General features: G+C 53.6%; 1 protein-coding gene across 1 annotated transcript; it reads right to left on the minus strand.

Moving 5' to 3' along the window:
* Window positions 1-3,036: 3,036 nt before the first annotated feature.
* Window positions 3,037-11,451, minus strand: PMM1 (phosphomannomutase 1). The gene is made up of 8 exons (XM_062491370.1): window positions 11,371-11,451; window positions 11,157-11,274; window positions 10,210-10,286; window positions 9,979-10,070; window positions 7,673-7,772; window positions 6,777-6,852; window positions 3,947-4,062; window positions 3,037-3,159 (listed from the first exon to the last, which is right to left on the minus strand). Exons 1-8 carry the CDS (start codon window positions 11,437-11,439, stop codon window positions 3,037-3,039), a joined length of 771 nt encoding a protein of 256 aa, XP_062347354.1. The 5' UTR covers window positions 11,440-11,451.
* Window positions 11,452-12,633: the final 1,182 nt, after the last annotated feature.

Consider the following 12,633-nt stretch of genomic DNA (forward strand, 5'->3'; position numbering starts at 1 on the left):
TGGAGCACCCAGGAATTTTTCCAGACATCAGAATGGATTCACCCATGGTACGTCCCCCACGGGGCTGGAGATCCTCCACACTCTAGGCCTGGGACAGGAGGCTGCTGCTCAGGCTTAGGGCTGACCAGAAATGGGGCTGGTCCCCCCACTGCTGTGAGGACTTTGAAATGTGTCTTGCCTGTTGTCCGGCTGTCTTTCACCCCGCGCAGCCCAGCACAAAACACACACTGCCTCCAACTGCTGTGTGGTGTGGCTTTAATAGGATTGATTTTAATTCTTTAATATATGTATCTATGTATTTAAATATATTTCTCATTTAACAGTTGTCATCAGCCAGACAGGAGCTGCCCATCTCACACTGATATGGATCCATACAGCAAGACAGTCCTGAGCATGGGGCCTGCCACGTCTGCTCACTCACATCCATGGGGAGAAACCCCCTCTTACACTGCAGGCACCCACCATGAGAGGAACATAATGGCAAAGGGGTCTCAGGGACAGCCATGAAATGCCTTTCCCTTCAAAGGCGCAAGACACCTCAGTCCCCAAGGCCACCACAGTGCCTGTGCTGTCAGAGCCAGACTCTGCTCTTCACTCATCACTAGTTCACTAGAGGTCCTTCTGGCTATGAATAGGCTTACAGGAAAAATAAACTCCCCAAGACTCACACATAACCTGATCCACAGTGAAACAGAGAGGAAGGAATCACAAAACACATTTCCTCCGTGAAGGTTGCAGTGGAGGGCCAAACCCGTGACTGGTGAAAAGGGTATCCTGCATACGAGCTTCTCCAACAGATCCTCCCACACAGAAATCTTCCCTGGGTAGAAAGAGGAATTTGTGGAATTGGGGATTTCTGGATGCGGGGCAGACGGCTGTGCTCGTGCAAACCTGCTGCATCAGAGATCTGATGTTGTAGTTAGGAGGTGGTCAGGTGGAGGAGACAGCACCCCACCAGCACTGGTCATGCAGTATCCCTGCTCCTATGGCCAGGCAGCAGTGCCAAGGGCCACCAAGGACCCTGCCCTTGGCAATGCAGGAGCCCTGTCCTGGCTCTAAAAGCACCAGTGTCTCTTGTCTGAGGAGGATGGTGGTGCCTTGTGTACGTGGCCGTAGCCAGCTGAGAAACTTCTCTCTGCAGTCCAGCTGCCAGTGGAAAATGGAGAGCCACGATGAGGGAAACTAGGAACAGACGAAAAAGGAGACAGAAAACAGGACCAAGAGATGGGGCAGTGCCATACCAGCAGGGAGGGAGTGAGAGAGGCTCCTGGGGAACATTGGGAGAGGGTCTGCAGAAACCTCCAACATTCTCCATGTCCACAAACACCAGATCTGTGTACACTGGGGAGCTATGAGCAGGACATCTCCTTGGAGAGGACCCCTGAGCTCCTTTAGAGCACCAAGTTGTGACAAGTTTCACCATTGTGGCCACGCACCACAATGCAACTGCTGGGAACAAAAGGACAACGTGATGGAAAAGGTCAAAGGCTGAAGGAGCGATGTAGGTTTGCAACCCACAAAGATCCAGGGAGAGGAACAGGACATACGACAATTGCACTGGACATCTTGTCTCCCTAAAGGTGAGCCTCTAAACTGAGTGTGTGGGATGAGATGGGGGGAAGAGCAAGCTTGGAGGGAACTGCTGAGCAGGTACCTCCAGTAGCTCTATGAACCAGGTATGGCCGGTGTTGGGTCCCGCTGAAAATGTCTCTGGCAGCAGAATGGAAAGCTGAGCACTGGGAAGGAAAGGGGACTTGGTCTGTTATGAATGCTCTGGGTAAGGTTTCATAAGGACACATCTCTCTTATGAGCAGAGACTCTTGGAGCTGGGCCTGTTTAGTCTAGAGAAGACTGAGAGAGGATCTCATTAATGCATATAAATATCTCACAGGCAGATGCCAAGAGGATGGTACCAGATTGTCTTTGGGGGTGCCCAACAGGATGATGAGCAATGGCCATGAACTAAAACATAGGAGGCTCTACTTAAACATGAGGAAGAACTTAATTGCACTGAGGGTGGCAGAGCACTGGAACAGGCTGCCCAGGGAGATTGGGGAGTCTCCCTTTGTGGAGACATTCAAAACCCACTTGGACACGTTCCTGTCACCTGCTCAGAGTGACCATGCCTTAGCAGAAGGATTGGACTAGGTGATTTCCAGAGGTCTCTTCCAACCCTAACAATTCTGTGATACCCAATTCCCACAGGAGTGGGAAGACCACTGGAAAGCCTTCTACCCCAAACTGTTCCATAGCATGAGTGCCAGGAAACTCCAGCTGTACCAGGCAAGGTCTGACTTGAAAATAGAGAGTAATACAGAAAATAAACCCTAGGTGGTTTTGTAAGCTGAAAAGAAGAATTGGTTTGTTCATGGACCCGAACAAAGCTCAGAGCAGCAGCCCAGTCATGTTAAAGCTATCATTCCCAGGTCATCTGCAGGGAAGGACTGGCACACTGTGGCAATGAGGGGAAGGACATGGTGACCTTTCCATTAGAAAGCACAACGGTGCAACAAGCTGGGATGTCAGCTGCTCCTTCCTACCACAGGCTTGAAGCAAACAGCCTTCCTGGCCTCCTGCAAAGGAGCAGCTCCGGTGAATGCCTCGAGCCTCAGCAGCCCCAGCCTCTCTGTGCTAGGGGGAGAGAAGGGTGAGCCACATGTTCCCTCATGCACAAGTGTTAAGAGAAACCGAGTGGAAAAGGAGAGAAGAGGGAGTGCAGGACGGACACACTCTTGGCCCTTTCAAATGCTTTCTGACCACAAAAGCATCTGCACCACCGCCCACCACAGCTGAGCTGTCAAGAGAAGTTTCCCTGGAGGTGAGGAGGGTCTGGTGCCATGACCCCCCACACAGGAGCACTGAGGGGCTGCTCAGCCAAGGCGCCCTCCTGCCACCCACTCACACTCACGTGTGACATCCTGACCAGCTCTGTCAAGTGTCTTTTTTTGGTCTACCCTGAGCAGATTCCTCAAATGAAGGTGCTTTTCCTGGTGGGGGAGAGGGTGGGACTGGGGTAGGGCTGCAGGGACCGGGCAGTCAGCACTCGTTGGCTCTTTCTGGAAAGAAGATTTCACGGCATCGCTGGACCGTGTCCTGGGGGGACTGGACACTGTGTCCTACAGTGCGGGGATCATCATAGATTTCATAATCGTTCCCTCCCTGCAGGGGAATAGAAAATAGGGACAGCATTAGCAAGGTCTTGCCAGAACAACCTCATCCATGAATCCACATGTTGCTCTGTCCCATGGGGAGCTGAGCTGGGAGCCAGCTGCTGGGCAGGCAGGGACTTGGTGGGCAGGGACAGGCAGGGCTTTGCAGGCCCAAGGGGGCAGAAGAGGCTGGGCTGGGAGCTCTGCTCCCTCCCTCTTGCCTCCCTCTTCAGTGCCAGGGGAGGAGCACAGAAGAGATGGGGAAGGTCAAAGATCAGCAAAGCTTGTCCAGGAGCCTGGGTTAACCCCATACTGCCTGTGGAGGGGCTAGCAAAAGGTGGGATTGGCACATCTGGGGAGCAGAGGCTGTCAGCATCTAGGAAGAGCTGAGTGGCTGACCAAGCTGATCTACAGCGGTAAGGAAGTATAATCCTCCAATGCTCTGAAGGGAAGGTGAAGCTGTTCCTGCTGTTGAGGAGTCCTCTCCTAGGTGCTGGGGGCTTGTGTTCTAGGCCATGCAGGTCACAGGAGTGGCTGCTGCCCTCCTGAGGGGGCTGGGGCAAGGAAAGCAATGCTGGGGTGAGCCTGCTTCCCAGCACAGTGAATCCAAGGTGATTTCCCAAGAGCCAGCAGAGCCATCACGAGAGCATCACAACCCCACAGCACAGGGCAGCATCTTCCCCCCTCACACCACTAAAGGTTTGTGTTGGCACCAGTGGGACCATGGGATCTGTAGGACCCATGATGGAGCAGCAGAAAGAAAGCAGCCATGCGTCAGGCAAGTGGGACATACTCACAGGGGTTGTCTCGTTCCCAAAGAAGTGGATGGTGTCAAATCTCTCATCGTCGAGCACATTGAGGCAGTAGCGCTTGTCCCAGCCTTCTGGGAAGACATCAAAGCTGATCATGCCACCTGTCAGGAGAAGGAAGGGCATCAGGCAAGGTTGCTGGGAGCTGGAAGGGTGTCCCCTCACCCAGAGATGGACAGGGGCTGGATGTCTGGGGGGTGCCCCCACCCCAAACAGCAGCCACAAACACCAGCTCTGCCTTGGTGTTCCTCTTGGCACATGGCTAGGATAGTGGCAGAGGCTGTTACTATGACAACAAGCTGCAGTGACACCAGCATAGCTGGGGTGACATTAGCACAGCTTCCCTGCAGGCAAGCATGAACCAGAAGGTTCTTCCCACCAGAGCCATCTTTTGGGGGGAGATTTTGGGTCACGCCTTGCACATAGCACCAGCACATTCTGTGTCCCGACACAGGACAATGTCTGTGGAGACTGGCACCAAACTCTCTCCTAGGCTCCTGCTAGGCATCACTGGCCCTTCTAAAACCACTCTTTTGATGCTCCGTAACTGTGCAGGGACTGGAGTCTCCTGCGTGCTGTCTCTGCACACTGATCAAGGACCTTACCATGGAGGTACACGAACCCATTAACATAATCAGGGCATGACCCTGAACTGTCACCTCTTGACACAAGAGTTCAGTGAGGGTTGCCAACATCTGGAGAGGCACCAATTCACATACAGTGGCAAGGGAGATTTCCCAGAGAACATGTGTATGGACATGGACACCCACAGCCACCAAGGGTTAACAAACATCCCAGCCCTTGCTCTTAGATCAGGCAGAGTTTACCCCAGCAGTTTACCCCAGCACGTTGCTGCCTTTTGTCTGTGCTTGAAGGCAGCACCCTCCCCATCCTCTCAAGTTGCCCCACTGTGTCCACAGGCTGCAGAGACCCTTGTCCCAGCACCATGACAGGAGACATGCTCTTCCCAGAATAAAGCCTGCAGTTTAGGGCACGTGTATGTTTAGGTCTCACTCAGAGCCAGAGGTATGGGGATTTGAACTGGTATGTGTGATCTCCTGCCAGTCAGCTTGTCTTCTCCAGGCAATCTACTGGAGTATCCACCAGAAATCTTGGAGTTTCACGCTCTCCTTCTTAAATGATAATCCTACTTCTCTAAGGAAAAGGGTAAGTAGACAGACAATCACAGGGTCAGTTCCTGCTGAAGGAGAGGCACCAACACCCCAGGCTGCTCAAACATGCAAATCCGGATGCCGTGCACCCCCCCCTTCCTGGCTGTTTGGAGTGTCCCTATTGGTTTGGGGATCCTGAACCAAGCCTCCTTGGAGCCTGAGAAGATCGGGATGAAGCCTGTATGTCCACCTTGGAGCAGAGAAACTGGACAGGGCACTGTGATAAGGATGGGAGCAAGTGCCCTATGAGCTCAGGGATGGGGATGACCCCAGGCTTGCAACAGGATCCAGCATCAGAGCAGGAGCTAAGCTTGGTGACATCCTCTGTTTTGCATCCAAAGCCATTTACCTGTAAAAAACACTGCCTTTCACTGCATTTTAGCCATCTAAACAGAGCTGGGCAGCAGGAAGGGGACAGGTAAGAAATCAAAGGGAGAAGAGATGGTGTGAACCAGCCAGAACTGTTACTGCCCTATGTAGAGCAGGGCCCTGGGGGGCTGCAGAGCGACCTTCCACCACCTCTGTCCTTGCATCCTCCACAGCCAGGGAGAAGGCACACGGAGCCAGCCTGGCAGAAGGGCTACATTTCTGCATGCCCTGTTTTCAGATGCCTGACCTGAGACACCTCACATTTTCTTTGTGAAGGAGCAGGGGGCCCACAGTTCCTCTTCATGTTTTTGTGCAACAGGTCTGGGCTTTTCACGGCAGCTTCCCAAAGCCCAAGGAGAAAGGCCCATTGTCCAGCTCTCACACCCCGTGCCTGAGGGCACATAGCAGTGGGGACCTTGTCTTTCTCTGCTGTCACAAATGGTGTGTGCCAGTGCTGTGGGATGCCCCTGGCAGGGTGCTGAAGGCAAGCAAAGGCTCTCAGAGAAAAGCTCTTGGGGGATCAGAGGGCCTGGGGTGTCACCCAGTGCCTCAGTCTTACCATCCCCTTGCCCTTTGGCTGGGTTGCCACATGGAGCCTTCTTATCTCACACCCCTGCAGAGGACCCTCTTCCAGCATCCTCTCCCTCACAACCTACACACCCTCCTTTTCCTCCCCATCCTGGCCAGACACCCAGGATTGCTCAAGCCCCTCCTTCATCTCCACACCTTTGGTAAGCTGGCTGTCAGAATCATCCCAAGAAGTGGCCCTACAAAAGCCTGTGGCAGGAACCTGCAATCTCCTGACCCCTTGTCAGCTCTCCCTCCAGGAAGAAAGAGGTTTTCTTGGCAGCTAACTGTCCCAAGAAAACCCCAGAACCAAGACATGCATTAGGCTCCTGTCCCACTCCTAGAGAAAAGTGCACGTGCCTTGGGCTCTTCTGGCCACCCTGCTGCTGATGCTTGAGCCAGAACCATTGGGCAGCAGTGGGCTCCACTAACTGAGATTAAGGCAGGGATAATGTCACGGGATGGAAATCTGGCTGGCTGGCTGATTCCCAGGGAGGGAAGTCTGCAGCATGGCTTACTCTCTGCATGGATGCAGACGTCATGGATGCAAATGTGACTCCCCTGTGGCAGCTCTCCAGGACTAAAAGCTCCTTCTGCTCATCCCAGGGTTTCCAGACACTCAGAGTGAACAGTTGGGATTCCTGCTCCCCTTCAAAGAATTTTATGGGAAACATGACAAAGGCAAAGCCAAGGAAGCCCTCCCTGCTCACCTCGAGAGAAACGCAGGCCTTTGCCAGCAAATTCCCTCTGCAAGGCTGCCACAAACTTCTCCCGTATCCGCTCCTTCTGTGAAGGATAAGGAGGAAAGGGAAGAAATGAGGGTTTGAATAATTAGATGTTGACAGTCTCTCAGAATCCACTGTAACCTGTCTGCTGGGCAACTCTGCTCCCTCCCCACCTGCACTGGGCCCCAGTGCCATACCATTTATTCAGCTTCCACTAGTCCTGCCCAATGTCTAAGCAGGCCACCAGCTCACTCCACTGGGAAGAGCAGATCCCAGATCTTCCTTGGCAATGAAATGCAACTGCTTCTGTTTCCCACAGCGCAGTTCATAACCCAAAGCCTCCAGTTTTGCACAAAACATCTTGCAAAGACCTGCTGATCCCTCAACCCCAAGAAAGCTTTCCCAAGTAGAAACTGGGAAACTCCTTTCCCAAGCAGATATGAGCATGGGCTAAATCATCTAGAGAACTGCCCAGCAGACCTGCCATGGCCCTTCCAGTTTGGAAAGCCCATTAGTTCCAGCTCTGCTGGGGCTGGGGAAGTGGGAGAGAAAAGACAGCTGCTGGGCCATCTTTGGGTACTGTAAATGAGGAAACAGGCTGTTAAATAACTGTCTCATTCCCTGGGGCTCTCCCACAGCACAGGGAATCCTGCTGGCCACCCCCTTGCATTGGTGGTCCACAATGAAATCAAGTTTCTTCCATTCATCTGTGTCTTCCCCTGGGTTTCCTGGCTCCCAGTCCTGTCTCCCCCTTGCTGCATATGCACAGCTCAAAGCTGGACCTCCCTTCTCCTTGGGGAGGCGGGGAGCACGTAAGACCTGAGATGTGTGGTCATGCAAAACCAGTCAAAGGGAGGGTGAGCCCAGGTGTGGCCTTGTACCTTGTCCAGCTCGGAGAACTCAATTCGCTCCTCTGGGGTGCAGCTCCTACCAATGGGGGAGATGTTCAACATTCCATTGCGAAACTCAATGAAGGTCCCTCTGTGGGCAGCAAAAGCATAAAGTTACTGGGGCAGGGAGAGAAAAACAACCTTTCCAGGAGAACGGTTGCTTAGCGAGGCTCTGCAAGAACATACAGGAAGAGAGAAGCCATGCCCACTCCTGAGTGCTTCACAACAGGCACAGACCACGCATCAACAACTGCTTAAGGTCCCAAGGAGCTAATTTTTTTATAAAATGAGACTGTGAGAGAAAAGAAATAAACAGTCCCTCTGTGCCCTGGGGATAGGCTGGAAGCAAGGAGCTAGGGGAGATGAAAAGTAGTATTTTCTAATGTTGTGAAAACTGCAAGGACAGCTATTGCCTGGCCTGGACCAGCTGCCTGATGAGGCTGAGACACCTCTACCCCATAAGGCTCAAGAAATGCTGTGTGGGCTGGGTGAAGCTGACAGTACCTTGGGGCAGTGGGATGGCCAGCTACTCAGTGTAACTCACTGTTGACGTCTGGCAGCAGGCTGAGGAGCAATCAGGGCCTCCTCAAGGGACACAAATCAGAGTCTTTGTATCTCCCTTTTGACCCCTGCACATTTGACTGAAACTCTTATCTAAGCCTGCACAGACAGGATCCAGTTCCCACCTGCCACCCTCACCTTGTGCTGGGGTCATTTCTCTGCCACTTACTCGGTGGGGTGGTTGAAAGCACCAAGCTGGCAGATAACTGCTCCCTTCTTTTCTCTCTGGTAAAAACCCAGCTACTTCTGTTTGCTTATCAAGGGGTCAGACAGCTCTACCAGCACCCGTGGGGCAGAAACAACAGGGGATGGCAGCCCTGCCAGTGTGAAAACAGACTGAAATTCTTGTGCTGGAGAGGAAGATTGCCTCCCTTGTCCAGCTGAGGACTCCAGAGCTTATTGTCCCTCCCAGCCCTGCCTGCTGTTTCTCTGTGATAAAAGTTCTTACCACCCTGAGTGTGGAGGAAAAGCTGTCCCCCTCCTATCTCCCGAGACAGTGAGGAACATCATGGAATGGACACACAGGCAACCATGCCTGCAGCCTGGCAGCAACATCTCTGAGGCACTGAGGGTTTGGTGGCTCACACTTCAGGCCAGGACTCAGGAGATGTGGGTAAAGTCCTTGCTTTGCTAGAAATCCCATAAGCCTAAATCCACAGAGCTGAAACTCCACTAAGGCTGTTGGGTAAACAGAGAGCAATGAGGCAACCAAACAGCCTTGAAGGTTCTGGGTCCCAGCCCGTGCTTTTGGGGGCCTGTTCTGCCAGCAGTCCTGTTGCAAGGAGCCACCCTAGCCCCTCTCACTGGTCCTTGAACTGCCACATGGTGACTCTTATTAAGCAACTAATCTAGATCACAGTTTAGCAACTTCTAACAAATTAATTTCAACCCAATAGCTCCTGCTTGGGTTCACTGTACAAATATGGGGAGAGCAAGAAAAATATCAGCCATGGCAAGGGGAGGGCAGAGCTGCTGCTCCCAACAGCCCTGGGTGGCTCACATGTTCTTGAAACTGCGGTGTGAGGTGAGGTTTGACCCTGCACTGAGGCTGGTTTAACTGCAGGCTGCCTCTGAAAGAGGCCCTCCTGCTCTCCCCTTCCACCTTCAAGCCATCTCTCTCTCTTTCTGTGCTCACAGACTGAGCTGATCCAATGGAAGATTACCCTTTCTTGTCCTGGTAGTGCCTTGGTCTTCCTTCAGCAGAGGTGTACCAACCCAACTCACTCTCTGGCTGCTGGATCTCAAGGACAAGAGCAGAGAAGAACACAGGGTAGGGAGCAGAGCAGGGCCAGCCAGCGACACTGGGTTAGAAACAGTGTGAAACTCTGTGCTCATGGGCTGGACTTCCCATCTTAAGATCCATTCTTTGCCTGGCTGGAAACATATATTACCAGTGATTCCTGATGCCCTGACCAGTAACAAGCTGGAACCATTGTCCTGAATAAGATACACACTGCAGCTCCACCCTGCTTCCCAGGGAGGAAAATCCAAGGGGCAAAAGAGCAGGCATTATGCTAAAGCATTGTGCAGACTCTTCAGAACAAAGACACTCCTCCATTATTTGCCCAAGCTGACCAGCTCAGAGAGACAGTGATCCTACACAGTGCCTCTGGACGCTAAGATAAAACCAGGAGCAAGATGAGCTCTGTAGATCTGCTCTTTTTAGAAGAGCTCTGGAGCTCAGCTCCCCAGAAATCAGTGTCATGACTTCCACTCGCATGCGCTTCAGCCGTTACCGTTTTTTGGGCAGCTTCAGCAGCGCCATGTAGTTGAGACAGAAGTTGATCAGATCCTGCAGCAGCTCTTCCCCCAAGTGGTCCTGAATGGCCTGCAGAAAGAGAAGGGCAAGTGAAGATGCCTGACTTCCCATGAAGCACACCTGGAAGTGGTAGCAACTAGGGAGAAGAGGCTGCGCATCTGCCTGGGAAGAGTAGGAGAGTCATGGCTGCAAAGGGAGCTGGATTTACCTGCTTGGAGACCAGCTGCCCATTCTTGTATTGCACTGTGCCGTTCTCTGCGAAGACGTAGTCAAACTTATCAATGACTGAGAGAGGAGGAAAAAGAGAGGAAACATTACTACTGCCTGGGAAAAGGGGCAAAAAGGACTGGGATCAGGACTGAGTTCCTGGGTACTGCGCTTTCCACAGCTCCTGTGCACTGCACAGGGCCACTGGCCATCCTATGCTCCTTGCTTTCCACAAAGTGGATGAGATTATCTTCTACTCACGGGTGGGGAGGTGACGCATGCAAGGGGAAACGACCTGACAGAGGTCACGGGCTGAATCAGTTGCAGGACGAAGATAAGGGCTCCAAAATGTTAGGCTTTCAACTACATACGTGCTACTCTGCTCTCTGCTGTGCCCTCCCCGCTGCCAGGCTGCTGGGGTGATGTGGTTACTGGTTATCTAACTCCAGCCCTCCCCGCAACACAGACACGCAGCACTGGCGACTCAGCAATCAGCCTCAGCCGGGAATTTCTCGGCCTCCCTCCACTAACGAAGTGGGAGGCAGAGCTTGGAGCCCAGCGGCGCTTTTCATCCACGCCGGAGACCGAGAACACGGTGGAGGAGGAAGGCGCTGCCCCCTTGCCCTCCCACTCCTTACTCTATCCCAATGCCCCCATTGGAACGCGACGAAGAACCTGCGGGGACCCCACCGCGAAGCAGCAAGGAGGCGAAAATTGCCCGGGAGGCACGAAGCTGTCAGAGCTCCGAGGTAGCTCGTACAAAATCGGTAGGTCGTACAACGCTGGAGCCGGCGGCATGGATTGGAGCATCCCTGCCTGCCCTCCACACACGGGGACAAGGAGCCAAGCAGCAGCTCCCGCCTGCGCACGGCCAGCCACTCCAAGGGCAGCCTTGGCGTTGGATTTAGCGCACAGGTGACCCCGGGAGACCTCGTCCGCCACGCTCACCTTCATCCCCTTCCCCCAGCTGCTCGGCTATCTTGGCATAGTCGGAGCCTCCCACCACGCCGATGTGCACCCTCTGCCGCAGCTCCCGCAGGAACGCGTCCACCTCCGGCTCGATTTTCTGGCGGGGAAGCAGCGGGTGAGGCCGCAGCCGGCGGGACGAGCTCCGTCTCGCTGGCCTCGCCCCCCCGAGCCCCGCGCCCCCTCGCCTCGCTACCTGCCGGGCCGGCGTCAGGGTCCCGTCCACGTCGAAGAGACAGAGCACCCGGCCCCGCGCCGCCGCCATCCCGCCCGGGCTCTGTGGGCGGGGGGCGGGACCGCGGGAGCTGATGGCGGCCGCCCGCCCTCCGGGGCCGCACGGGCGGGACGTGCCGCGGTGCCCGGCACCCCTCGGCTGCTCCCCCGCGGCCCTTGCGAGGATGCACTGAGGCGCGGGTCTCGAATGGGTTCTCCGCTTCGGCTCTTTCCTTAAACCCTTTCAGAGCCCGGAGTTCCGGTGCGTGTGCGGCGCGTCTCTTCACGTTTGCTGTTATTGCTGCAGTGCCCCCCGGAACTCGGGGGCTGTGGGGCTGCATCGAGCTGCCTGATAAGCTCAGCTCCTCTGATATCCACAGCACGCACTCTCCTAGTCAGTTCCTCACCTTGCTTTTGCAATAGAACGCTGTTAATATTTTTACGGGCAAGCGTAAACGCCCTCTGCACAAAGCCAGTGGCTTTTGCTTTAACCCGCCGACCATTAACCCCGCGAGTCATTTAGGATTTAATTGGACCAACTGGTCAGACCATATTCATATGGCGCCCTATTATGCTGGCCTGATGCTGACAGCCGGCCCCCTCCTCCCCCCCTCCGCCCCCCGGTTACAATAATTCCTGAATTATTTTTCAATGTGAATTATTTTCCAAAATCAGAAACAGCCTATGTGGAACATCCAATGCTTTCTGCTCAACAGTTAGCTTGCATTCTCTTCCCCCAGCAGTACTCAGTGTGCTGAGCTAGGTTGTAACTTGGGAGAGATTTACTCTTCTTTTACAGTCTGATTGGTTTTTGCCTCGGTATAATTTGCTCCAGGATATAATGCAACCCATTTTCCCAGTTCTCCACCAGATTCCTCTCAAAAGGAAGCATTCAGGTCGCTTCACAGATTCTGTTTTTTCCTTGTTTGTGGTTATGATTTTCCTGCTCCCATTCAGTGGCAGGGGTATGTACAGAAACAGTGTTAATAATTTACTTCTGTGCCATTGCCTTGGACAAGGTTTACCAAAACATCCTCAGCTACTTTCTGGGGGAGACATTACTTGAGTCGACCAGGACAGCTATTTCCATACTGTCCCTGTGAGTTGCCTCCATAACACAGCAAGTCAGGAAGTCTTGGATGGGCATTACATTTGTTACTCACCCCAGCATTGGTATTTCTGCAGAATCCGTGGCTTTCTGGATCTGACTCTGGTTATGGGCTCCACCTCTGGAAAGGTGGACTCT

The sequence above is a fragment of the Cinclus cinclus genome, chromosome 4 (assembly GCF_963662255.1).
Source record: "Cinclus cinclus chromosome 4, bCinCin1.1, whole genome shotgun sequence".
Taxonomy (NCBI): Eukaryota; Metazoa; Chordata; class Aves; order Passeriformes; family Cinclidae; genus Cinclus; species Cinclus cinclus.

Bases quoted from the DNA above. Each gene is read 5' to 3' on its own strand.
- PMM1 (XM_062491370.1), bottom strand. From the start codon at position 11,439: ATGGCGGCGGCGCGGGGCCGGGTGCTCTGTCTCTTCGACGTGGACGGG. The intron at 11,275-11,370 runs GTAGCGAGGCGA...CTTCCCCGCCAG, and splicing joins CCCTGACGCCGGCCCGGCAG to AAAATCGAGCCGGAGGTGGA. The intron at 10,287-11,156 runs GTGAGCGTGGCG...CTCCTCTCTCAG, and splicing joins GCTGGGGGAAGGGGATGAAG to TCATTGATAAGTTTGACTAC.